The 26,761-nt window shown below is 37.2% G+C and overlaps 3 protein-coding genes and 1 non-coding gene across 8 annotated transcripts in view; 1 reads left to right on the top strand and 3 right to left on the bottom strand.

Moving 5' to 3' along the window:
* Positions 1–527: 527 nt before the first annotated feature.
* Positions 528–2,174, bottom strand: LOC105211480 (40S ribosomal protein S8). The gene is made up of 4 exons (XM_011182905.3): positions 2,121–2,174; positions 1,705–1,811; positions 960–1,371; positions 528–727 (listed from the first exon to the last, which is right to left on the bottom strand). The coding sequence occupies exons 1-4, from the start codon at positions 2,122–2,124 to the stop codon at positions 624–626; spliced, it is 627 nt and encodes a 208-aa protein (XP_011181207.1). The 5' UTR covers positions 2,125–2,174; the 3' UTR covers positions 528–623.
* On the bottom strand, positions 803–848 carry LOC114803903 (small nucleolar RNA R442). Its single transcript, XR_003752248.1, has one exon. It is a non-coding gene; the product is annotated as a small nucleolar RNA R442 (small nucleolar RNA).
* Positions 2,175–2,712: 538 nt separating the features above from the next.
* Positions 2,713–11,646, top strand: LOC105211479 (nonsense-mediated mRNA decay factor SMG5). Of its 3 annotated transcripts, none has more exons than XM_029039695.2 (7): positions 2,713–2,818; positions 3,705–3,980; positions 4,407–6,088; positions 6,160–7,478; positions 7,555–7,687; positions 7,753–7,911; positions 7,985–11,646. In XM_029039695.2, the coding sequence occupies exons 2-7, from the start codon at positions 3,805–3,807 to the stop codon at positions 8,224–8,226; spliced, it is 3,711 nt and encodes a 1,236-aa protein (XP_028895528.2). In that variant the 5' UTR covers positions 2,713–2,818; positions 3,705–3,804; the 3' UTR covers positions 8,227–11,646. The 3 variants fall into 3 exon arrangements, with proteins under 3 accessions (XP_028895528.2, XP_011181205.2, XP_054083055.1); XM_011182903.3 differs by having other exon boundaries at positions 2,724–2,884; XM_054227080.1 differs by having other exon boundaries at positions 2,761–2,884; positions 3,709–3,980.
* Positions 11,647–12,705: 1,059 nt separating this feature from the next.
* Positions 12,706–26,761, bottom strand: part of LOC105211468 (centaurin-gamma-1A) — a 210,530-nt gene continuing 196,474 nt past the window's right edge. For all 3 annotated transcript variants that reach the window (XM_054227081.1, XM_029039734.2, XM_011182890.3), the window contains 7 exons: positions 18,754–18,895; positions 18,475–18,609; positions 16,806–18,326; positions 16,609–16,726; positions 16,313–16,531; positions 16,098–16,242; positions 12,706–16,036 (listed from right to left, as the gene is read on the bottom strand). In XM_054227081.1, coding sequence (XP_054083056.1) covers positions 15,584–16,036; positions 16,098–16,242; positions 16,313–16,531; positions 16,609–16,726; positions 16,806–18,326; positions 18,475–18,609; positions 18,754–18,895 — 2,733 coding nt within the window. In that variant the 3' untranslated portion in view covers positions 12,706–15,583. The remainder of the gene's footprint in view (positions 16,037–16,097; positions 16,243–16,312; positions 16,532–16,608; positions 16,727–16,805; positions 18,327–18,474; positions 18,610–18,753; positions 18,896–26,761) is intronic.

Below are 26,761 nucleotides of genomic sequence, written 5' to 3'. Positions count from 1 at the left end.
CTTACTTGTTCTTCTGCATCTGACAGGAATTTCGGGATGTCAGCAACGCTTTACTTACATTTGATATGAATGACAGGTCTTTGGCATATATAAACAAAGCCAGGGTTGATTTTCTGGGCCACCATTCCTTTTGTTGCGTTAAAAAACATGAAAGCAATCCGAACATGTGCTCAGAAATCTCCTTATAATTATATAAATTCTGTATCTAACGTCTCCAAACGAAATTCAATTTTCTCGCTGGTATATATCGGATCATCTACACAATTCTAACATTTTGTTTGGGTGTTAATAATACGTTCCCACCTACCTTAGCTTGATTTAAATATATATTTCTCTAAATCAGCGGGAACTTACAACATAAAATTGAATGTTGATTGAAGAACCATGTTGCGTTTTTGTGTCTTGAGGTTAATGAATTGTAAAACAATCAAACCGATGATAGAACTTAGAATGTATGACATATTTGTTTAATGGTGGGTTTATGTTGTTGTGTTAATTAGAAATTAAATAAGCAACACTTGTGCACGTATTTCTAATGTTACAAATAACGCAGCATTATTTTTTATTTGTTTTTTGTTTTTGTAAAAATTCAGCCCATTTGTATTTGAATTATTTACGGATGTTTATTTCTTTGACTTAATTTTCTTAAGATAGAATTCCAATTCTTTGCCCTCTAGGATGTAACCATCAGAACGACCACATTGACCGGGACGAGATGAAACGCAGGCTGCAAAACAAAAAATAACTCACATTAGTACATGCAAACAAAATTAAATAATTTTATCATTTGTGTGGAGAATGGAATCAGAGTAACTATGACAAGCTGAATCACGCCCAACAGGCTTGAATCGCACTTAAAACAAGTTTGATACAATAATGGTTGTTGGATCGCTTAAGAAATTAACATCACCTAGTATTTTCGATTATTTAGATTATGTTAAATAATTTATTAAACTTACCAAGGATACGTCCAGAGATGAACTGATCTTCAAGTGCAGCTTCTACTTTGGCGAACTTTTGACGTTCCAAGTATTTCTTCATTACTTTTTCACTGCGCTTCTTGTTCAGCACGTCATTCTCATCTTCAGTTTTTTGATGTTTGGGATTACGTTTGCGTCCCAAAGGTAGCACATAGTGCGATTCATACCATTGACGGAATGGTGTGGCGTCAATAACAACAATGGTGTTCTTTACCAAGGTCTTGGTACGCACCAATTCATTGTTTGATGCATTGTAGACTACATCAGCAATACGAGTGCGACGGGCAATACCCTCAGAAGCCCACGCAAAGTTACCGGTTTCCAAGCGCAAAGCACGGAATTTGGTGTTACCACCGCGTGTGCGTACTTTATGGATACGTGGTGCACCGAGCTGAAAAAGAATTTAGATATATTTTTATTAATGTTCTACAAAGTTACAACATGAAGTGTTCGTTCTATATAAGTCAGTAGTCCGAACATAATAATGCATTCATCAAAAAGTTGTAAAGCTCCATAGGAACAATACGCGCTGCAGTTAACATATTCAATCATCATGTGAGAATTATGAGCATTGTAGTTTGTGGAATTCACAATACTCTTTACGAATAAAAGAAGAATTTTTAGAATTAACAATGCTCTTTACATATAAAACAAACCTCTGTGAGGCTTTTTATATAAGTTTCCTATAGCTCTAACATATATTATAATTTATTTATACACATACCTTGGTGTTTGCAGCTGGACGACCCAACTCGAACTTGCGCTTCTTGCGGAGCGACTTGCGTTTGCCACCAGTGGCGCGGCGCTTATGAGCACTATCGCGGCTAATACCTGGAAAACATAGATTTCAGTCAGAAAATTCACAACTAAACTACATATATTCTAAAAACAATCTTCAAGAAAATCCTCCTACAATCACTTTGGCGTTTGTTCCAATGTTAAATTCACTTTGGTCAACACTCCGATTGAACTATTTTTCACATATTTAAGTTTCCAATATTGGAAATAATGGTTCTGTATAATTCTCTATATTAATATAATTGAATTAAACACAATTTGTTGAAGTTTTCACATTTTAATATAATGATGTTTAAGGATTTTCTTGAAAATTTTAGTCGATCGCGTAAAAGCCGCACTCACCCATTTTGAGTAGAAACAGAGAAGGAAAGGAAGCAAAGAAGAAACCCAACAACTCGTGTCAAAATTTCAGAGATGCTTAGTTTGACAGCTCAAAGTAATAGAACACGTTATGAAGTTTGACATGTGGTCGTAATAGAAGATAGACATTATTCAGAGTTAATACGTTCAATTATTCAAAGTATTCAATTCGATTAACGTGCCCAATTAACAACAAAAAGGAATATAAATTCCATTAATAACATTGTCATTGTATTATGTCAAACGTCTAGAAACATATATCAATATGTAACCAATTTCTTTTAAAATAAAATTGAATTATTACTATTATTTAAATACCATTATTACAACACTTAATGCCCATTTATAAGCAGAATTTTTATTACTTATATACTTAATATTGGAATAGATTACCTGCTTAATAATATTTTATAAACTTTTTGCGAATATGATTTTAAAAGATTTTTAGGAGTTAAAGATGTTTACAGTTAATTTTCTGGCTTATATATTTGCATATAGAGTTATGTTATAAACTTTAAGTTTTTTTAACGATATTATTCTCAATACAACACTGTGACATCTACAACTTTCGGACATTGCAAGATAGAGATAAGCGTATACTACAGCGAAATTTCGTAGGAACTGATGGCAGAAAATGATGAAAAGCAAAAGTTAATGGAATTTGTAAAAAAACAGCAGCTGTGAGTGAATAATTTTTCGTCTTTGGAAAAAATATATAATACAACAGCGAAATAAAATTGGAAGAGGTAATGGAGTTTGACAATTTAAATTCGGAAATAATTAATAGATAATATGCTGTTGAAGATAGCAATAAATACATTTTGCAATAGGATATGGGTTTGCTAATTTCGCAATAAGTAAATGATGCTCGACGAAAGCGAAATGAGGAGTCACCACAACCTCAGTTGAAACAACAAGCACATAAATTATAAAAGAAATGTATAGAACCTAGATATTGATTATTCAATAAGAAATTCGAGCTTTGAAGTGCATATTGACGTATTTAAGCGAATGTAGGTGTTAAGGATCGAATGGAAAGGAAAGAATGCAAATGGGAAACGAAGTGCAATTTATTTTTGTAATGATAAACTGTTTATTAAACAAAATTTTTCAAGAAGGAATAGAAAGTAAAATATGTCAATGATTTGTGATTTGGATAAAGTGAAATGATAAATGTATGTAAAATATTTCCGCGCAAATGCACGTACACCGTCAGTTTGCTTTTCAGATGCAATAAATAATGTTTATATATGTTGCCTGTGTGGTATCAGAAGGGATTGTTGCTGAATAATTATGCTATTTAGGCTGTTAAAACGTTTAACACATATACCATATATATGTACATATCAACAGATAAAGTGAACGATTGCATACAAAAATTCTAAACATCGTCATCGTTGAGCATACTTTATTTTATATATTTTCACGTGTTTTTATTGGATTTTCGAAATTGTTTACCTGTCAAAATTTCGGATTTTCAATTTATTTATTTTTTGCATATTATTAAATATTTGATTAGATTTCATATATTTTGTGAATTGCGTAAATATTTTTATTATTTTACAGAAAGAACGTAAATATAATAGTTTGGATTAAATAACTGAGAAAAATTCGAGGAGTACAATTAGAAGAAGGAAAATTGTGACGTCAAAGAAGGGCTTCAATTATGGAGCAAGGTTTCAGTTCTGGAGGCTCTAATGCTTCCGGAGATAGTGTTGGAGGCTTTGGGCAAAATACAACTAATAATGGAAATGGTAGTGATATTATATACAATAAAAATGTCACACAAAATAGTGGGGGCAATGGCAACGGTTTAACACCTGAAGTTAAGGAGATCTACAGGTAAGAAATATTTTCTTAGCAACGTGTTTGTTACATGAAATAAAAATTCCAATGTTCCTATGAAATCATTAGTTAACTTCGTGAATTGATTTCAAAAGTGCATTTTGTATTATATATGTGAAGTAGTTGTATTTTAATATATGTACGTACATATGTATGTAATTATATGTACATACGTGGATTCGTGCCATATTATGCTTATCAGTTTGCTTTGTTTTCCGGTTTAACAAACTCAGCGAAGTAATATCTGCTGTTTCACATTAAGAATGAAGTTCATTATTTATAGTAGTGTTAAAGACTTGGTATTTTTCCGATTCCAATGAATACAATTCGTTATACTTCATACATATACATATATAACGCTAATATTGAGAAATTTATTGTTGGAATACGTGATTCGTTAATTTTATAACTTATTTTTCATAGATCTCTCTACATTGTTGCTAAACAATTCGACGATGAGAAGAAAAAAATTAGCACTATTTCCCAACTGTTTCAACATGATTTGGAGGAGAAACGTTCTCAGCTGGTTCAGCTGTGTAAAAAGATTGTCTTCAAGGACTACCAATCCGTGGGCAAGAAGGCACGTGAAATTATGTGGCGTAAGGGATATTATGAGTTTATCGCGTATGTGAAGAAAAACTGGCATAAAGAATTAAAAGACACCACCCAAATGAATTCGCAAGACAATCTCTTAAAATTAGAACGTTTTCTGTGCGCTGGCATATCTAATTACAAAAGAATGGCAGCACAAATGGAAGAGATATATGATCTGGATTTAAAATACTTAATTGATTTTAGCATTATTAGCGATGGCTACATACGTGAAATCGAAAAGCAAACGGGCGAAAACAATGGCGGAGGCGATGATGGTACTGCACATCCAGTGGATAAGAGTTTGGAAGCAGTTTCATTTGCTCTAGATACTATACATTCGTCACTCTTGAGTTTAGGAGACTTGCACCGTTACTTTTTGGATTTTCGCATCGATACACGTCTAAAGGTTACAAAACAACACGCTGCCAAGTACTACTTTGAAGCGTTTAAATTGAATCCGGCAATTGGCATGTCGCAGAATCAGTTAGGTACACTTTACTACGGCCAAAATCACGATTTGGATTCCATCTATCACTATCTATACTCCTTGGTTAGCATTGTACCGTTTGAGTTAAGTGAAAATAATGTGTGTAAACTTTTTGCCGCTCATGCGGATTACTTGGAAAAGTTGGACCCGGAGAAGATAGAATTTAGTCTGAAAGACTTTTACGCGCGATTTTATTTGATTGTGGACATATTCTTCTTCGATAAAGAAGTTCCCGATTTTAACTCTCTTTGTCACTGTGTGCTTGTAGACTTACGCAAAGTTCTCTGCTCCAAGGCATTCACCATTGAAGAAAGTTGCATCTTCAAAATTGTCTCGATACTATTTTTTTGCTTATCCAAGCTAAAGATGATCAACTCCCAGAAGGTTTACTCACTAAATGCGTTTCTAGTAGCTGTGTGCTCGGATCTAATGGACGCTTGCATTGTAAATATGGAGCAAACAATTTTAGCCAAATCTGCCGAGAATGAGGAATTCCATGAAATGTATGCAGATAAATTTGAAGAGTTCAATGTGGTTGTGCGCAAATCACGCAACGAATATAAAAACTGGCTTGTTACTATCGGAGAGGCCGACAAGAAAGAGAAGAAACTCAATGCTAAAATGTCATTAAAAGAATGTTCTTCTGATTCGCGCGACAGTCAAAATTCGAATGACGAGTATGCCATCAAAACTCAGGACAGTCACAAGCACACTAAGATTGATGGTGGGTCTGAAAAGAATGCTGATCCCATTTCTACACGGTCGAGCGATGAAGCGAAAGAGAGCGATCTGAAAACACCGTTATCCTGCAAAAGCAAGAAGAAAGGCATGAAACTACGTCGTCGTAGACGCAAAATCGCTCAGTCGGATGATAGCTCTTGTTATGACACCGAAAGCGATATGGATACCGACTTTAGCACAGAGGATGAGGACTATACCGACTTAAGTTCAAATTTTGACACTGATTTCAGCGACATTGAAGCTGAGCCAGTAGCTGATGAACGAGAGGAGGCCGATGAAACAGGTATGTTGAATAAACTGCACTAGAATAACAAGAAAAATTTAAATGCATAATAATAAAATTATATTTGTTAGACTTTGTCAAACAGCCAACAAAGGCAGTACCTCAGGAGCAAAATGCACCACGTTTATCCTCGGCAGCTTCCAAGGAGAGCCTCACTTCCAACGAAGGCGTCGGTCCGACTTTCTCCGACAATGAAGACATTGTGATAGAAGAGGAGAAGATTATTTATCCCGATGAACAGCAAGCCACACTGGTAAAGCAACGTACCGATTCGCAGGAGGTTGACAGTGAGGAATTGCTACGCAGTTTTGAGGTATTGCAGCTGAATGGCAGCGGTTCACTCAACTTCAAGAATACCGACAACGAGGAATCACTGCCCGTTGTCGTCGAAAACAATGAAAATAATCAAACTGCTGAAGATGTCAATTTGAATCCGGGCGAGCCGCCAAAGAAACTCGTGTATCGGAACAAGTATACGAAAATTAATCCGAATGTAATAGTTGAGTTTGCGCGCCACGAGCCAACCATGCGTGCTTTGAAAATTCTCTACGACTGGTTGCGCATCAATCATGAAATACTTTTTGGGTGCTATCACTCCAATCCCGAATTCATACACAAGATCATGAAATTGTTGAATTACTGCAACATCGATATATTCACACGCAAAGTATATTTCGAACGTGAATTCTTAACTACACCCAACGTGCGCAATCCACTCGGTGATTTGTTTGATGTGCGCGCCAATGTGCCATTGGCAGAAGATTTCGTTTTTAAGAATTTCGACATCTTTCAAGGCACCCAACTGACACTGGATTGGGAGACGACCATACGAGAGCATGTTACACCCGAAGAGGAATGTATTTTGCGCATTTTCAAAATGGTTGACTTCGGTTTCTTCATTTGCAAGCAAAAGAAATTCAATTATCGCTTCTGTGTGAAGACGCGCCGCTTCACCGAGAACGCCAAGAAGAAGCGCGAAGAGAAGAAATCATCATCTCGTCGTCGCGAACGCCGCACCATGAAAAATGCAACACGCAAGCGTGCCGAAGGACGCACTCGCCGCTACTCGGATCGCAAGAATGGCATCGTGCGCAAGAGTTATACCAGCAATGAAGAAAAGGACACCGTTGAGGAATGCAAGAAAATGCCGCGCAAAGGTTACTTGCGCAATCGTAATATTGAAAAGTCGGTGACGGGCAATAACTTCGGCGGTGCTGGCGGTGGAGGTGGTACATCAGCATCTACGACGACTAATAGCGCTATGTGTGACAAAGTTTTGCTGCAGTCCAGCAGTGGCGCCGACGAAGAACGCTCGGAGGCCATGTCGAAGAAATGTGAGATTATGGGGAAGTTATGGCTGAAGAACGAGGTCGAAACCCTGGAGGAGGAGGTGAGTGTTTTTCATTGAATTTGTATACTTTTTATTTTGGAGGTTATAATAATAATGCATAATTTGTTCAATTTAGTTACGCAAAAATCCATTGAATATCATCATGACCCCATTCTTAGTTGTTGATGCTAAAGCTTTGACTGAGTATAATGGCATTGTCAAGAATCTGGTGAAGACTAAGAAGTTTATTGTACTCATACCGAATGCAGGTAAATATTTTTTATTTTTTTCATATTATTTAGTGTTATTTTAACACCTTTTTTACTTCAAAAAGTTTTGAACGAGTTGGACGATCTGAAGAAGAGGAGCGAAAATGCACGCAATGTCATCCGTTGGCTGGAACAGGAGTTTAAACATGGCAATAGGCATTTGCGCGCACAGCGTGATAATGAGAATTTGACCCTTTCGTTGTTGAAAATACCACGGAAACTAGGTAAGAGTTGAAATCGGTTCACTATACAATGCAGAAAGGCATTTTTATCGCTTTCCTCTTATTCACTTTCCAGATCGCGATGCTAGTGTCTTCTTGCAAATCGCACAGTTTTGTAATCATCTCGTTGCCAATCATTCTGATCCCAAATCTGCGGAGTTCCAAAGCAATGTTATCACTTATTTGTCTGGCGATTCACTTCAGGAGAAGCAACGCAATCAAACTAATTTTAGTTTCACTGGAATTTTGGACACCATCCCCGTACGTTATGAGCAGATTTCTAATTTCTATTCGAAATTCAAGGCAAACAAGAAATGAACCCATACACGCTGCAGGAGCAACGCCTGCGTGGAGCGTTTTGTGTGAACTCAAGATCATAAAAACCAATGAAGAGATGATGATTAGGGAAGATAAAGAATAAGAAGTGCTTACGAAGGATTAAGGGTCTATGAAAACGAAAAACAAAATCAAATCAATTCAAACAAAACCAACAAAAAACACAGAAAATTCCAAAACGTGAATGATGAGTGAATTTATTCAACGCAATAACAACAAGAGCGGCGGCAGCCATAACGGCTACAACAGCGTTAGCAGTAGTAGCAGCAGAGCGGCAGCATCAGCAGCAAATAACAAAAACAAAAAGAAAACAACAATCAAAAAAGCAACTGTAAGTGCATACAAGCAGTTAGAAAAACCTAAAAAAAAACAACAACAATTACAACTTTATCGAGTTAATTTGAGAACCACAACTACGACGATGGAAGGTTAGGATTATGATGATGAGAGATCGGTGGTGATGCCATGCCGGTGGTGTTGATTTGAAAGTATACGAAGAACATGTGCATTTACGACATCGGCAGCAGTAGCAACATGCAAATAAATCACGGTAACATTTGTAGTGGCTTTGGGTATATAACTCGTCGTTGGTGAAATATTATTTGTGATGGCGATGATAGGGTGCCATTGGTGAGCGAGTAGGCGATTTCATGAGTTTATATTGGCGGCGCATTGACATTGCGTTTACAGTTAAAACACTATTATCTGCATTAATTCCACATGAAATTCAGAAACAAAATTAAATTAGCTGATAAATAGAAGAAATTAAAAAAAAAACATTATTTAAAAACCATTTCAAACATTTGACAATTTTACAAAACATAGAACAACAATTTGACAATTAAGAAGTTACACAATCAAGATTTGCAATAATCATATTTCTATATTAAACAGTTTTCGAAATTTCCGTTTTGTTTTCAAATTTCTTGGTTAACTTCATCATTTAGCGCTAAATTCATAATACAATTTTCTCTTTTTATTTTTCAAACTCTTTTCTGATAACTATGTTCAAATTATATCTCATTCGCGCAATAGAAGCCGCAGTCTGCCAGTTACACTCGTATAAATCGTGGTATCGCCGCACCAACGTTTTCTCTACTGCTATATTTTAAGAGCTGTTGCAGTGGCAAGCTCATTTGCAACACATTCGATCGCTATAAACAAAAATAACTTTCAATCAGCAGCTGTCAACAGCATAGTTTACATTCGAATAGGATTGTGAGCGGAGCAAAATTTCAACCATTTGCTAGAAACAAAATCCAAACTACGTTTTTGCAATAAACATAAATGCCTCAACAAGCTTTTTCAATAGCAACTTCAAATTCCGGTACAATAATGCTGTGAAGCTTAAGGCATTTCGCTTGTTTGTTTGTGTAGCCGCAGCCCCTCGAGAAGTACTAGTACATGCAACCACGTCAACAGTCTTCGCAATCTTCTCTAAGTGTAGGAGTATATTTGTGCGCGAGCACAATTTTAATTTCCTTTTCGCTATGTTCCAAGATATTTTACATATTACATATGCATACATGTAAGAGCCTTCTACGTAATGAAATGTAAAAGAATATGTTAAGACTACATTGATTTAGTATGTCAAACTGCCAATGAAATGCATAACTTCCATATGATAATTTGTGGTTTCCCGATTTGTCTGTGATGACGTGAAACTGGCATAAGTCAATGTGTTTAAGCATTTCTTTTATGTTTCATTGCGTATACGTAATATATTATTTCAGTAAATTTTATTAATTCAAAATCAATTTTGCATATAACATATTTGTAGTCTCGTATGTACGTACATATGTATAGTATACTGCGCTTGGGTTGCTGTCTTCAAATTCGCCGCAAAGCTAGAAGGAAACGAACGCACGAGTTGTGTAAGGTTATTTAAAATCCATTGTGAACAAATTAAATGTATTTCTATCACTAAAATCTGACTTCTCGCAACATAATTAGAATTTCAATATTTAACTTTCATACAAATGTAGAATTCAATATGGTGTAACAATAACTTCAATTTCTTAAACGTGTTATTTGTAAAATAGTTTATTTCAATTATAAAATCTTTTCCACAAAATCGGCGCCTTATTCCAGCAATAAAATGGACAGCAGCCCCAAACAGTTTATGCATAACTATACTAATATTATATAAAATATTGTTTGTGTCATTCATAAAGTTGTGAATTCGTAAAAACCAGCATTACGCAGCGTTCCGCTAGGGTATTTTCATGCGAAATCTGTTCTGAAACTATGTCAACTCAATTATATACTTAACAACAATTCAGTTTTTCCACAACTTGAAATAACTTAAATTCCTTTTAAATTTTTTTGGAAATATCAACAATTTGCTTAAATTTACTAAATTTGCTCTTAAATCTTTTAAAAGTACCCTCATTGCTCAATAAAATACCCTTGCTGACTTCTGCGTTCTGCCTTTGAATTAGCCTTTACACACACATATATACACATAGCTTTTCTTAATATAAACATTATTTTTACAACAAAAATGAACACAAATACATATAATCATATCAGGATTTAATTTCAAACCATAACTAATTATTTAATTTATGTTAATCATAGTCGTAAACAGCAACCGTTATTTAAAAAACAAAAAGCCCATCCTTCGTCTCCGTGATCTTTGTTTTGCATTACAGAACAAGAAAAAAAAAAACAAAAATTATATTAATAAAACACTTTTAATGCAAGAGAACCCCATGAAAGCTCTGCAAGTTGGTGTAGCTGCTTTCACAAAAGCTTTAAAGCTCACCGTCAAAATTCGGCCGCTCGTAGGGCGTATCCCTCTAGTGTGCATAACTTGCACTCACCCGGAGCTTTACACTACACAACGCTTTTGGTTTTATCTAACTAAATCAAATCATTGTGTGCCATTTGGTTCTTAGTATTTGTGTTAATATTGAAAAAGGAAGGACAAAAAAAAATAAAAAATAAAAAAAAAGATTTATAAATTTATGACGTATTTAATAATAGCAATATAGTTTGCATATTATTTGAATGAAACATTTCACAATACGCTTTAATTTAAACCAGTTTGAGCCTTTTAAACCCTAATTTCCTATTCCTAAAATATATATACCAAAACATATATAAATAATTCCCCCTCAATTCATTAATAACTTTAACAATAAAAAAAAAAACAAATTGCTTGTCGGGTTTAACATAGCTTACATACAAAGACTAACTGCAAATCGGTAACCTCAAAAATACAACTTTTTAGTTCGAATTTAATTGCCTGTTTTTTTCTTATAAAATAATAAATTTAAATTAGTGGATATTTTGATAAAAATATTATGTATTTTGCACGTTTTATAAAATTTTAAGAAATTCATATATGTGAATTGGTTAACTACAATAAACATTTCAATAAAGCTCGACAGCAAAGAACTTGTCTCTGGTTTTATTCATAAATATGTCGGGAAGAGGAGTTCAGGCAAAGTGATCGGGTTTGTATGCCTCAAGGTGAGTTTATATGAGAATATGCTATTATTATATTAAGCCTGCAAAGGGCTTCAAAAAATCAATTTTTTTGTTTTGTTTTAAATCTCTTCCAAAACTATCCAAGAATATGTCTTTAAAATTCCTAATTATTCGACTTATTTTCGAAGCTAGAGCAGTTTTAGTGGCCGAGCGTCGAGCAGGTGCGAATGCTCAGGCAGACGTTTTCTCGAGTTTTCATTTTCACAAGTGTTAGAAAACGATGCTGGCGATAGCAAAAAGAATATATGTATGTCCGATTGAAAAAAAACAAAGTGATCTAGCTTCAGTATTAAATTATCTTCTATTTGAACTAAAAAAGTTGGACAAAAGTATTATTTAAACTACTTAAAATCAATTTTTTTCTTAAAAAAGTGAATTTTTTTTCAAACTTCGAAAAGATTTGGAATTTTATAACTTCTTCGGTATTTTTTTAGTTCATAGAGAAAAGAAACTTATAAAAATTTAAAAAAAATTTGGTTCGACTGTTTCAGATGCATCGCACGACCTCCATCACCGGCACCGATTTAGAAGTGCAGAATCCAAGCGCTCCATAAAAATACTTACAACTTTGAAAAAATTTCAATATTTTTTAATAATAAATATTGTTTTTTAAGCCTTAAATATAGTACACTATCGTCTTAAAATTCCGTTTACCGCAATCATTTCCTTCCCTTCCAAAAAAAATTGCTAAAAAATCGCTTTTTTTCGGCTTCTAAAGCAGACTTACTGCCTTAAACGAGAGCTTACAATTTGAGACCATAACTTTATTCCGAACGTTTTGAGTTGCTTTAAAACGAATTTCATTAGTGTCGAGAATCTGATCTGACGGAAGAATCTGGTAAGATCGTTTTCAACATTTTCTACAGCCTAAATGTATGCTACAATTCTAGTTTTAGAATCATCCAACGTACACAGGGTGTCGCCGTGAACACTTACCTTCTTGATAAATACAAAAATCAGTAATCATTTACGGTATTTTCATTAGTTTATTGCATTTTTAGCGAATGTGCAAATTTCATCGTAACTCTTCATTTTAATGAAATTAATTTATGAATTATACTTGCATTGCAACTACATAGATGCTTTTTAAGTTTACTAAGTAATAAGCATATGGTAAATAAAAGTCAACTTGAATTACGTATTTTATGAATTCTAGAAAACAATTGCAAAAGTTTCCAATTCAGTACAAAATTCACTAATTCCTTGCTTAATGTATTCGATTTAGCAGCAGGTGCATTTGCCAATTTTCTTAAGAGCTTGCAACATTTTTTATTTGTACAACAGTGTATTACATTGGGTATAAGTAAGTATATCCGTATGTCTTCATTTCAAGTTTTACTTTTGTAATATAAGTATTTTAATTATATTTAATGCTTAACATTTTTGCCAAGTGTATATAATATTTAATTATTTAAGTGTTTGTGTGTATATTTATTGATGTGTAACGATCGTACACCACTAAAGCAATACGTTTCTATTGAAAATCTTATCTTCTGTTTGTGTGTATCCAATGTACTTATGTAAGCGTTTTTAAATATCCCTTACCACATTTGTATTCTTAATTATTATGCTGCTTGAGACATACTAAACAACAAACTCAGTTACATACACTCTCCAGACATATGTAGGTATGTACTCCATACTAATATGAATTTAGTCCATAATCTTTATTTTTCTGTTTTTTTTTTCTGTATTTTCAACTTTTTATTATATATTTCCTTTTAATTATATTTCCCTTTAATTGTTCTCAAGTGATTATCATTTCAGAAGTCGTATTTTAAGTGCTCTCTATATATATTTCTGTTCATATTTTCCCCAAGCAAAAAAAGGGTAACACGCTTCGAAGACTTTCCGAAAATTGTAACTTTATTAAGATCCCACATTGAAAAAATTCTCTGTTTAATATCAAATATATTTATGAAGCTCGTTTTGACCGAATTTAAATGAAATAATTTGCCCTTTTATTATTAACTGTGATTTGGAAATCTTTCACTGCTTCATTTCAATCGAAAAGATCCTAAGATCAATAGATACATTCAATACAGTTTTTAATCTATAAATTGATAAAATATAATTGAGTCTCTTCAACTTCCCACAACAATAAATCGAAAAAATTTCAAACCAAACAACATATATGCATAAGTTAAATAATATTTTATTATATTAAATCTTCACACATTACAAATCAACTAATTAATTATTAAAAGAAATAAAATATAAAACTATAAGTGATCGTTTTTAAAAACATGAAGCGTATTCATTGGTGAATTAAATAAAAATATACATAATTTGCTCTAATCGGTTGACATTGCAGAGCAAATTAAAAGAGAGTAAGCTTAACAAAGCAACAACAATTAAAATCTTGAAGAATATAAGTTCTAATAATATTTTACTCGAAAAAAACATTAAAATAAATATTTCTGTTTTTTTTTTTAAATATATTTTGCGAAGAGTTTAAACTGATATTTACTTTTTTCGTATTTTGTACGAAAAAACTTTTTTACATGAAAATTTACTGAATAAAAAACATAATAGTAGTTTTAGAATCTTAAAAAACAAGTAACGAAAACGACAATTTGAAACTTACTTTTTAAAAGTATAGCTAACTTGTTTTTTTTTTCAAATTAAATATTGAACTTAATAATCGAAAATACATACGGGACAATACTTGACATTATTGAGATTGCGAATAAAATTTTTTTTTAAAGCGCCGGCTGAGCTAACAACAATTTGAAGCAGTATTTGGCAAGTCTTCATATTTCGTTTCGTAAAGGTTGCATGATTTTTGTTAAACATTATGTTATGTTTCGGAAACGTTTCGTAAAGTTTTCAAAACATATTAATTTACCGTTGCGTTATGCTAATTAAATTTTTTTCTCGAGCACGCGAAATAAAATAATATTTATGATAATCATTTCACCGGCAACGATTGGTTTGGTTAACAAAAAGTGAAAATAAAATTATTTCAGTGCAAGTAAACTTAAATAAAAGCGATTTTTGCTGCGTTTGAACATAAAAAAATAGACTTACTTTAAGATTGTCAGTTAAAAATGTCTAACCGAATACTTGTTTAAAAGTAGATTGAGGTGCAGATGAGGCGCTGTTTTAAATTCTCTCAGATAAACCGTTATCAGTTTTTATCATTGTAAAGCGTACTCCTTGCGAGTGTAGGGACTAACATCTACATTTTTCAACTCGGAGCTTACACATAATATATATATATATATATATATATTGTACATATATAAAGAATACAGGCATACTAACATACATACAACACATTTACTTTACCGTAATTAGCAAAACATAAAAATAATATTAACAGTTATTACGAATTGGTTTAAAATTTTACATATTTGTGTTTACAAAACTGAAAGCTTGCGTTGTTTAAGAGCGAGCTTTAGAGCTTTTCAATTGAAAAATAAGCGAATTTATCATACGTCCAACTCTGAATATGCTTGCTTTGCTTCAATATTTATTTTATTTAAAAATACATCATTAAAACGTGTAATAAATAAAATTTTGCTAATTAAAAGTCTTAAAAAGTGGTCGTCGGGATCTCCATTGCGACAGCACCTTCTACAAGAAGCATGATAAATTATTATTATTTATACCCAATTCAATTTATTTCGACTTCAGACAGACGCAACTACATATATATCTACATGACTATAACTAAATTAGCAAATTCAAATTGTGGCCCGTTTTCAAGCACGATTGCCACAGATCTAATCCTCCAATACTTCTTACTGTTGTACAGCTTTTAACTTAGACTATAAGCTTATCATTATTGCAAACGGCTAATGCGCGCTGCCTTGCCCATCCCCTTCCGAGTACAAACTCTTTATATAACACCCGAGACGGTCTTCTCGTAGGGTGTGCCCAGCGTGTCGCGTCGCCGCGGCAGTGTGCCACTGGCTGTCAATGGCGCCGATTCGGGGCAACCTAAGCTCGTCAGCAGCTCCACCAGTGCCGTTGTCTCCTCTACGCTGTACTGTGGCGCTGGTATGCCACCGTTTGTTGTCGGCGCTGCCGTTGCGCCACTTGCGGCGGCACTGTTCGTCGCATTGCTAGTTGTGGTGGTGGTGGCTGTGGTGGATGCGGTCGACGAACAGGAACTCGTGTTGCTTGCAGTGCTCGAGTTGGTGTTCGTGTTGCTGCCGTTCGCAGCGTTTGCAATTGCAGCAGCGGCGGCCGCAGCTTTAAGGGATTTCGCTGTCGCAAGCGATTGTGCTGCCCGCGCATACGCTAAGCAAGTGCGTCCCTCATGATCGGTATGCTTGATGTTGGCGCCGTTCTATAAAGGTGAGAATTAGAGATGAGTTGTGGTCATTTTTTTAAACGTTCATTTGACTTACCCAAATCAGTAGCTGCGCTATGGCTAGATTTCCGATGGCACATGCCAGCAGCAGTGGTGTACGCACGTCACGTGGACTCACGTTAGCATTTGTCACCTCACTGTTAGCGGTGGCGAGTATCAAGACAATGGACTTGATGTCCGATCTGAACGTAAAAGGAAGATATCAAGCACATTTAATATATTGAACCAACATTTTAAGGTTTAAGGATTTACCTGATCACCGCTTCTATTAATTGCTGTCCCGGCGTTGTGTTTGTATTAGCATTGGATTGTGCTAAGAATTCTTTTGATTCATATTTGCTACGTATCCACGCCTCCTTCTCCTCACGCGTCGAATTGGGCCTGGGTTTGGTGCGTTGCCGCGTATTCGCCTCCCACACCGAATTAGCCAAACTATTGCCAATGGCCAGCATTACACTGAGATGACCAGCGCTGCAGAAAGAAAGAATCGGTTTAATACTTATGTTCATATTCTTCATAAATATCATATTTAAGAAATCTATACTCACGGCCAATCATCTAAACCAAGCGAACGCACTTTGGAAATATGTGAACCCAAATTGCGATGAATGCCCGAGCATTCGATGCACATCAGCACACCCAGATTCAAGCTAGCCCATTCCGGATCTGCAACAATTGGATTTTCATTAATACAATTCATTTTCAATATTAAATATTCAAGTCAATGCTTGAATATTTTACTTACTCGGCGCATCGCAGTCCACGCAGTAGCCGTTGCCCGGCACACGCGTGCGTATCGCCACCATTGAGGCCAGCTCACTTGTGGTTGCCGGTTTGGTTTTCGTGCTCTCTATACCCTGTAGACTTTTGAAGATCTCTTGCTCGATGGCAGCCACCCACTCGTCGCGATCCTCAGAGCTTGCGGCCTCAAAGTGCCACTGCTTCGAATCCAGCGACACAATGAAGAACTCATAAATGTCCGAATCGTCCACTTCATTCGATTTAACGCTGCTGCTCTTCATGCGGCGATGTCGCTTCTTCACATTTGGTGTTTGAGATTCTAATTTGTTAGCCGCGTTAACAGCGAGCAATTCGCGTTGTTGCTGCTGCAACTGCTGTTGACTATCACTGCCGGCAATAAATGTCTGCGAGTTCGAGTTGGACATGGCTATGCCCTCATCGCCACTGGTCTGCTGCGAAGAATTCGATTTCACCGGCTCGCGCAGTGTATCGAAAGCGGTGAGCAGCACCTTCTCGGCCACTTTCTTTTCCTTGTTATCCTTGACAATCGATAGGCAGCCGATGCCTTCGCTCAAACCGTTTTGACCGTGGCCGCGACCGTTCGAGTGCATTGAGCTTGTGAGCGCACTGTTGGTGATGATCGACTTCGAACCGCGCGGCTTCTGTCCCGGTACTTTCACCGTTACGTATTGTAGCGGTATTTCCTTGCCATGCACATCGTCCATGTAATCGTGCAGTGAGGGATGATAGGTCAGCCGACCGTCATTGCACAGTGTCACATATTTCTTCTTCCACTCCTTGTTCAACGATTTGCTGGAGCGTTTGTAAAGGTAACCCTGTTTGATTGGTATGGACCGTCCGCTACCCAATTCGCCATTTTTCAAATCCTTCTCGCCCTTCTTCGAGGAGGAGGGAATGAAGAGATTTGAACGCCGTCGACTTTTGCGACTGGTTGTGGGCGTGGATGTGGGTGTCGGCAGATCCTTACCACCGCCGCTGCCGCCGCCACCACCGCTGCCATTATCTCTGTTCTCGCGCAGCGGCACCAAACTCAAAGGTGGCAAACTCTCCGCTGTTTGGTGGTTCGATTGCTGCTGTTGTTGTTGCTGTTGCTGCTGCTGGTGATGTGTGGGTGTGAATTTGGTGATGTTATTGTTCTCGTTGGTGAGCATCGTTAGCTCACGATCACGTTGTTGCTGCTCCTTTTGCTGTTGCCACGACTTCTGACTGGGTGGCAAGCTCTGCTGCTGTTCGGTGTGCATGAAATCGGCGCTCATGCGCATCGGTATATGATGTGACGACGTGGACAGCGCGTGATGGCGGTGTGGCAGCGTCAAATTGCTAGTCGAAACGGCGCCCTGCACCGACGAAGTGGAGGCGGAGAAGCCATTTGCATTGGCGCCGCCATGATTGTTGGAGTTGTGATGATAGGAGGCGATGCCGAGGCGTGTGCCTTGCGGAGTGGTGGGTCGGGAGTTGACGGTGGGGGGTAGGGGAATGCGCTGCTGGAGGATCTTCTGACAAGCTACGGAGGAAAGGGAAGTTGATTAGAAATTATATAGGTGCGTATGCGACAGAGGTTAGCATGAGAGTAAAAGCTTATAGATTTGAGGCAGTCTTGTTGCAAAGTAATAGAACCCAAAATAGTTCGTGAAATTTATTAAGAAACTTACCGTCTTGGAACACGCGTTCCACATTGAGACCATATGTGGCGCATGTTTCGTAGTATGAACAGCGTTTCAGATCGTTAGCCAACTTTCTCGCGCGTGAATCGTCGATCACACGTGGGTTACGCTCACTAATAGCATCTGTGGAATATAATAAATTCAATGAAATAAAATAAAAATGGAAATTTCAGTAAAATTATTCAAATTAATACAACAAAATACTGTGTTTGAGTCAAGTATGTCTGCGAGTGCACTTGCAAGTACAAAAGAAATCAAAACACTTACCCTGTGTGCCAACCAAAATCATTGGTAAATCCTGACCATTGCGAAAATGCGCCATTTTATTGTAGTAATTGTAGATTGTGTTGAAACTGCTCTCGTTCTCGAGACTGAAGACGAAAATCACAGCGTCAACCCAAGCGGCAAACTGCAAGAAAAAGAAGAACAAAAAAAGGGTTGAATTTAGTAATTTGGGCAATGCGGAGTCTAAAGAAATTACATTACAATGGCGTAAAACATAAGAAATTAAGAAATGAATAATGCATTCATAATGCATTTATTTGCACATGAAAACGTCTGTGGGATTTGTATGAGGCAATAAATAAGAGAGAATGCCCAAGAGTAAAGCATTGAGCATTCTTTAAATATGAAATCATTAAACTACAGCGGAAAAAACCACACACTAAGTGCCAGAATATTCTTAAGTATGCGCTGCTAAATCACAACAAATACTCGCTTAGCATGTAAGCCCTTGACTTTGCTATGCTTAAGTAAAGGTTAAGTAACCAAGGTACCAGCCAGCTACAACAAAGCACAAACAATAGAAATAAATAATATTTATGTACCTACAAATGCATATATAATACATAAGTACATATGTATGAGAGCGTAGAAGTGTTGACGGCTGCACTGTGCTTGGTGCTTGAACAAACAAAAGCTTCGAGTGGAGTAGGCGGAAAGGCTGCTACAGGCGCCTAAGAATCGCTGAAGTTGCGCCTCGACAACAAGAAAACCATTTTCCTTACGTGTACGACTGGACAGCGAAGTGAAATTTGTTGAAGCTTTAATTGTATGTGCTAGCAGGCACTCACACATACTCGGAGAATGGCAAACAAAGCTCATAAAGTGCTTGGCGCGCTTTACATGCATGCCTAATGAAGTGGGGGGCAAACGAAGCGTAGCATAGTTTTGGGGGCAAGTAGCGCAACCACACAACGGTATGTGTAAAACTAACGGTTATTCAAAATGCATGGCATTAAGAACAAAATACTTTGAAAGTAAATATTTTTAAAGACGATTTTCAAGCAAAGTTGAAAACAATTTTTGGTTTTAAAATAAAAGTATCAAAGCAACTTGTAGTTTGAAGGCTGCCAACAGTCAACTCAGGCCACAGGATAATGAACTTTTCTTCTCTAAAATACCTCACTTGCTTCCACATATGTACATGTGGAGTATATATCTATTTTAAACACATACACACACACATTTTAAGCAAAGAAAAGTGCATATTTGGAGTCTCCTATGTGTATATTTGTAGATGAGTGTTTGCATATTTGCATTTGTCTGACTATGCCATGACTATGCTGCTTGCAGAGCAGTGAAGTAGCAAATAACTGGCTGTAACAGCTTTGTTGCATGCCAAGCAGAGGCCGAGCACGTATGTATGTGTGTATATGTGTGCCTATTACGGCTTCTGTTGTCGGAGATGAAGGTTTCGGAGTTGTGGCAATTGCAATTGTCGATATGTATTTGCTGTTGCAGAAGCTGTCTGTGGCAGTAGTTGGGTGAATGCTACTGCATAGTGCGCAGGATTATAAAATATTATCAGCCCCGAAGTGCAGTGCAACTCTCCGCAAAGGTAAGCGTAAAGGTGGCAAAGCAGAGCCTGCAACCTGCGTATACAGGTTGTGCGCTTTCGAGTGGCGAGAGGGTGTTTTTGGAGAGTTTCATGGCTACAAATGGAGTTTTCTCTCTGAGCGCGTTGCTTAACAAAATTATATATGCACATACATACATACATACGAAATATATGCATATCACTAAATTTTAGTGGGTTGGTGTATTGCCTTTGGTCAACAGACACAGCGGCTTATGCTCAACAAATTCGCTTAAATCAGCTTAAATACTAAAGAACGCTTACCCTTTTATCGGCTGCAGCGATGTAATTATCAAAAATATTAAATATTCACACACTTTATTGAGATTTAAACCATTTGGCGCCTTAAAGTATGCCTTTCGCGTAGTTCAATGAACACAATAGACAAACAACAAAAGCACTTTGTGTATCACAATTTTCCAGGCTAAGCTCGTTTTTCGCATCCGTCTTACTTGCCAGCTAACACAACACTAACTCGACAACCAGCCAGTGAACCAGGAAGGCACGCAAACAGTCAGCCGGCAACAGCATATTCTACAGGATTCATAAGCGAAGCGCACCAACACATACACACACACATACATACAAATGTAGAGTAGAAAAGCTCGAGCTTCAGCTTCAGCCTTAGTCTCAGTTGATGTTTCTATTGCTGTTGTTTTTATTGTTATTGTGTGCATTTGTAGGCAAATAAAATAGGAAAAATCGCTGGCACTGCAAAGTATCGACTCAACAGGGTGGGGGAGGTGAGGTTAGAGGTGGGTGTGCGCTGTGCTGTAGTTGTCGTGGAGGAAAATCCATTTTTTGTATATGCCAAAACAGCAGACAACGACGACGGCGACGCCAACAAATATGAATGGTTATGTTGGCGACGGCGGTAAAATGTTACGAGTACGGTAAAGAGGGCAAACGGGGTGGGGGGAGACGCTTGTTGGTGGTGGTACACTTACGAGTATACGGCGTTGGATGTGCGGTGGTGGTGTTGATTGTGCGCCTGTCTGTGGATGGTAATGATGTCCTCGAGCGACGCGCTGGCGACACAGCAAATGACTGATGACTACATATCCTCTACACATACATACATATATGTTTGTATGCCTCCGTATATGTTATGCATAAATTGTTGGCACGAAATATTTTATTGTATTGCTTCTATTTTCACTGTTTAAATGGTTACATCGTCGAAGCGGAAGCGTGCACGACACAAACTCTGTCAGCGGCGGAAGGCACATAACATGCAGGGTCTATGACGGGCGGTTGGCTGAGGTAGGTGGTGGTAGCGTTGGTATGCTAGCAACAACAATAACATATGCGACAGTAATAGGAAAAGTGAATTTGTGAATTTGTTGCGCTGCTTGCAGCACAGTGTTTTAAAGCTTTACTTTTTCTGCCAGCGGCGACGCGATAAACTGGCGTACGCACAGCGCATTTGTTCGGGCATGTTGTTGTGATTTTTGAACGCTCTCAATTCAATTACGACCCGTGCAATGAGTTAAATATGGAGAATATTTATTTCTGTTTTGCCAATACACTGCGAAAAATTCGGGGAAACATATTAGGCTCAGCGTATGAATATAATTCAACAACTTCCTATCTATTCAGCACTTGTAAGCTAATATTTATATCATATTGATAGTAGTGCCACAAATTCCAACTATATTAAATTGAGTGAAAATAAAGTAATGCAATACCTCGTACTAAGCCCTACGTGCTTATCGAAGATCTTTCTCCAGGTGGATAATAGAGAATAGTGATAGTGCAGCGGTAGTCAGGTTATGAGTGTCTTAAGTACATGGATGAATAACTAATTTTAAACATGTCTTCTTGATTTTACAGAGTGATAGATTTAAAAGTGTTCTTATATACCATACGCTCATTAAAATTTGCAGGAAGCCCAGTAATATATGGCTACACATGTCTCTTTCTCACGGATGTCTTGCACTAAAAATTTACAAATTAGATTGTGTTAAAGTCTTCCTGTATGCTTTATGACAATAGCCAAAACCAACTAAAAAATATATTACATCGTATACTCATACACGAGGAAGATGCTTCTTGCAAATTTTATATCAGTATGCATCGTTGTTGTTTTCTTTGCTGCAGATGCCATGCATGCGATTTGATGGAGTGTCCATTGCAAAGGCGCAATGCAGAAAAATGTCAAATGGTTGCCACTGACAGTCTTCTTCCACATTGCCAGCGACAACCTTGAATGCAGCCTTGAATGGCGCTTGAAGAGACTTTTTAAGTGAGTGGGACTGCATTGGCGTCAGAAATGCCACCAAAGAGGATATTGTACTATTTCATATATACAGTTAGTTGCTATAAATATGTACTGTTGTTGTGATGAGACATGCTTTTCCAATTTGTCGGTTGTACGGTTGTTGTTTTGAGCGTCAGAGCCGAACTGCGCGTGTCGAGCTGCAGGCGAGGGGCACTTACAAATCACTGCGCTACTGCAGTATTTCTTTCTAACGCGTGCGAGATAAATTATAGACGCAAAGCGATAGTGACATTCGACAGAGTGTCGCAACACAAAAAGTAAAAATAACAATAACAACAAATAGCGTTGAGATTGTCAGCCAGGCGTTTGCTGTTATCAGAGGCGCACAAGAAGTACAACATGAAGGCAGGCAATGGCGGCTTGTGGCCTTTGTAAAAGCTTTGCTTCAGCAGCTAGCTGTGGGCGTGGTAGAAATGCAGTTCTTTATGTTTCTATTTGTATTCACCGTTATGCGCGTCCTGAAGACTCGTGTCAGCGCAACTTCGCTTCCTTGTTAACTGCAGATTTGTTAGTGACGCGAACGGCGGCAATGGCACGTGCACTTGAGACGCATATCACTTCAAACCGTGTATTTAGCTCTGCGCTCTAATGATCGTTACGACGTTATTATGGACCAGTCAGCCCTGCATGCTACATATGTATGTGTGTGTGTGTTGTTTCTTGTATTCAATCATGAGAGTAAACATTCTGCGACAATACAATTGTTGTATATGCCTGTATATGGGAGAATCCCTGCACCCACCGTTTCCTGCATCCTTCCTGTTGGTCACATAAAACTAACACATTTGTAATATTTTGTTTCCCTTTCGGGGTGCGCGTTAAATTTTCATTGCTTTGCTGCATTGTTTAAGGTGTAGCAATTGCCATCAAATTAAATGGCCATAAGGAACTCGGCACAGTCTCTGCCGCATTTGCAAGAATATACTGCGTTTGACGGTGAGTGGGTGGTTCGTTGGTTGTCTTCGAAGCCCCTTCAGCGAGCGCGGTCTACTCACTTCGCCTTCCGCTTCATTTGCAGTTTTGTGCTTCTTCTGGTTTCCGCTGACTTTCCATAACACCCTTTGTGGTTGCTTTTTCATCGCTTGCAAAGCTTTTTGTTGCGTGTCGAAAGTGGTTGCATGCCACATTTTTCACACACTCGCCTATGCTTGTATTGCCGTTATGCACTCGGGATCTCTTTTATAAAGCGTGCATTTTTGATGCAAATAAAATTGTGATTTATATGAGAATTATGTACTCGATGTAAGGAAGAAATACAGAAAGGCATACAAAGTGCACTGAGAGAAATTTAACAAAAGATTTCAGAAAAACGTTTGAGTGCAATGAATCGCGAAGCTTTTGTATAAAATAGTTCAGAAAGCCACAATTTTATCTTTTATACATACATACAGTTATATATGCACTGTGAGAAAATTGATAAAAAAATGTAATAAAAACACAGTGGAACTTCTCTAACTCGAATCACCATAATCCACAAAAAAACTTTGAGTTAGAGAGACTTCCGAGTTACAGAGGGTAATTTGTATGAATTTAGAGTTCTATTGCCAATTCAATAGTTCGAATTATGTAGAACTTCAAGTTAGAGCAGTTCGAGTTATGGAAGTTCAACTGTACTAGAATCACAGAGCTACTTTGAAGTACTTCATTATTCTGTATAATCTTGCATAAATCAATATGTAATGTATGCAAATATAATATTCATATATATATATATTACGTTGATAGCATTAAGGGTATTAATTTTACAAATAATTGCTATTTCACAACTGATTAATTTTGCATTATCATTATCATTAATTGAAAAAATTTGCAATTCAATACTTTTTTTTCATATATGTAAATATATCCGTTAATAGATTTTTTTTTTCAAAGTAAATATGCACCCAACGCTTAATTACAAATTAAAATTTTTTCAGCCTGCCATAAATATTCCCTTTAATTATTTATTTTACCGAGTATGTATAAATGGAATTTAACGCGCGAATAAATATTTCAAATGAAATTATGAAAATACGCACAAGCCAACGAGGAATTAAAGGCTTAACGGTAACAGCAGTCGATTACACGTGTGGGGAGAGGAAAAAAATTGCAACGTAGAAAAACTTTCACTACCCAGCGTACCATAAAAAAAAACCGAACGTGAAAGCAGAACAAATAGCAAATGAAGCGAGCGTATAAAAAACTCTGAGCGCGTGGCTGGCTCAAACCAAAAGGTGGACTGGAAGTTCCACAGCAAACATATATTAGAAATTGAATTGAAAATTGTGAAAAGCGGGATTAAAACTATAATCCCAGCAACTAGCGCTGTGTACAAGCGAGAATTACAAACAAATCATAACTGTATGTATGTGCCAGGGGGTTGAACGGGAAAATCGCGCGCGCAATTCTCAATTCTTTTTTTACTATATATCGCTGCGAGGTAGGCAAATATTGACATATTGAAAAATTGCACAAACAAAAGCGCTGTTGACTTCGTGCACAAAAAAAGAATTGAAAAAAAAAAAAAATGTGGAGTGCATATACACAAAGGTATTTGCTGTGTCGGTGCTTCGGAAGAATGCCAGCAGAGTGCGCTTGTTGTATTTGTCGAAAGGCTTAAAGTCTAAAGAATAGGGTCACGAAGAGTGAATGCGGCAGACACGCTCGTCACTTTCGATTGCCAAATATTCGCGCCTCCGGGCGAAGGAATTAAAGGCGAAAATTGCAAATCTCTCGCTGGCAGCACAGTCACCGAGTGTGCAATTCTTACGCAGAATGCAAAAGGCTTTGGCATTTATTTAAATAACAAAAGCGCATTTTTCCAACGCATTAAGGGTTGCAAAAGCTGGTGTCCAATTTGAAAACCGCACTTCCAAAAGCATATGTTTACACACACACACATATGAATGCCACGCCAGCATTATTCCTCGAACACACATACATATGTACGTCTGCCTGAGGCACTCATATCGGACGTGAACCCGTAGTCACACGACTGCTTGAGCGCCTAAAATGACGCAATTGATTTGCCATCGATCCGTCTGTGCGGTAGACCCGCAGGCATGCGGTCCTCATGTAAATGCATTTGTGGTAGGCACTCAGTTGCCTTGTGAAGCGTGTGATATGGCTGGCCGCAGCAACAGCAGAACGGTTGACCGGCCGTTATGTATGCGAGGCATTTGCGGACTGGCGAAAAAACGCGCCCACCCCAGCAATCAACGACCACCGTCGCTTTTTAATGAATACTTAGACCAGGTCGTCTCATTTGCTGCGGTTTGTCGGCTTTAAGCTGCTTGTTTGCTGTGTTTGGCTGTGTTTAGTGGTGCTGTGACAGTTAGCCTTTTGTAGTGCCCAGTTCACACTTTGACACTTTGCAAATAAACACCCGCTTGAGCGGTACAAGGGTTAATGTGTGCGAATTTGAGGGTTCGCTGTTTAGCAATCGGAATTTAATGTCAGTGCGACGAAGGGTTTCGGTTAAATTATATCAAAGTGTTGTTTAAATTTACAAGTACTGACACTTTAGGTTGGAAAATCGATTTACCTCTTTCTATAAGTTTGTTTGTCCAATTTGCTTTGGTATTTGCTAAGTGCTCCGGTATTCAGTAGCTTTGTTTGTATATGTCTCTCGTATATAATTCTTAGGTCATGACACCGCTTGTCACTGTCGCTGTAGAATTGTTGTTTGTGGTAACCTTATTTTAGCAGCTTACATTAAAGCTCTTTCTGTGTTCTTTTCTCATATGAATATCTAATATTCTAAATACCCCTCCACATACGGTAAAGTCAGCCATTCAAGTTAGTCAGATATCGCAGACAACCTGTCATGAGCAAAATGGTGGGAGAGGTGAATATAATGCGAGTAAACTCCGGTTGTGTGGCATGTAACAGATGAAAGCTTTTCGTGTAGTCGTAGGTACCAGTGGATCGTGTGTTCATATTGTATGTGTCTACTTGTGTTTACATCAACAAATTTAATCGGATTTGTATTCACATTGGTAGTGGTAAGACATTTATATAAATGAAAGTGAATGAACTTGCGCTTTTCGCTGTTTCCGGGAGAGTGAAGCGGATATAGCTTTGTTATTACCAGAAAGTAAAATGTAAATGAATTCTTATCGAAATCAAAGAAAATATATCTTTGGTACTATAATGCA

Source organism: Zeugodacus cucurbitae, chromosome 3 (assembly GCF_028554725.1).
Source record: "Zeugodacus cucurbitae isolate PBARC_wt_2022May chromosome 3, idZeuCucr1.2, whole genome shotgun sequence".
Taxonomy (NCBI): domain Eukaryota; kingdom Metazoa; phylum Arthropoda; class Insecta; order Diptera; family Tephritidae; genus Zeugodacus; species Zeugodacus cucurbitae.
The sequence above is the reverse complement of the archived record's forward strand: the minus strand, read 5'-3'. Positions and strand labels throughout refer to the sequence as shown.

Excerpts from the sequence above, each read along its gene's own strand:
- LOC105211480 (XM_011182905.3), bottom strand. Across the intron at positions 1,372-1,704 it reads GTCCAGCTGCAAACACCAAG|CTCGGTGCACCACGTATCCA; the intron begins GTATGTGTATAA and ends ATTCTTTTTCAG. Across the intron at positions 728-959 it reads CATCTCTGGACGTATCCTTG|CCTGCGTTTCATCTCGTCCC; the intron begins GTAAGTTTAATA and ends TTTGTTTTGCAG.
- LOC105211479 (XM_029039695.2), top strand. The coding sequence starts at position 3,805 with ATGGAGCAAGGTTTCAGTTCTGGAGGCTCTAATGCTTCCGGAGATAGT. Across the intron at positions 3,981-4,406 it reads GAAGTTAAGGAGATCTACAG|ATCTCTCTACATTGTTGCTA; the intron begins GTAAGAAATATT and ends TATTTTTCATAG. Across the intron at positions 7,479-7,554 it reads TCGAAACCCTGGAGGAGGAG|TTACGCAAAAATCCATTGAA; the intron begins GTGAGTGTTTTT and ends TGTTCAATTTAG.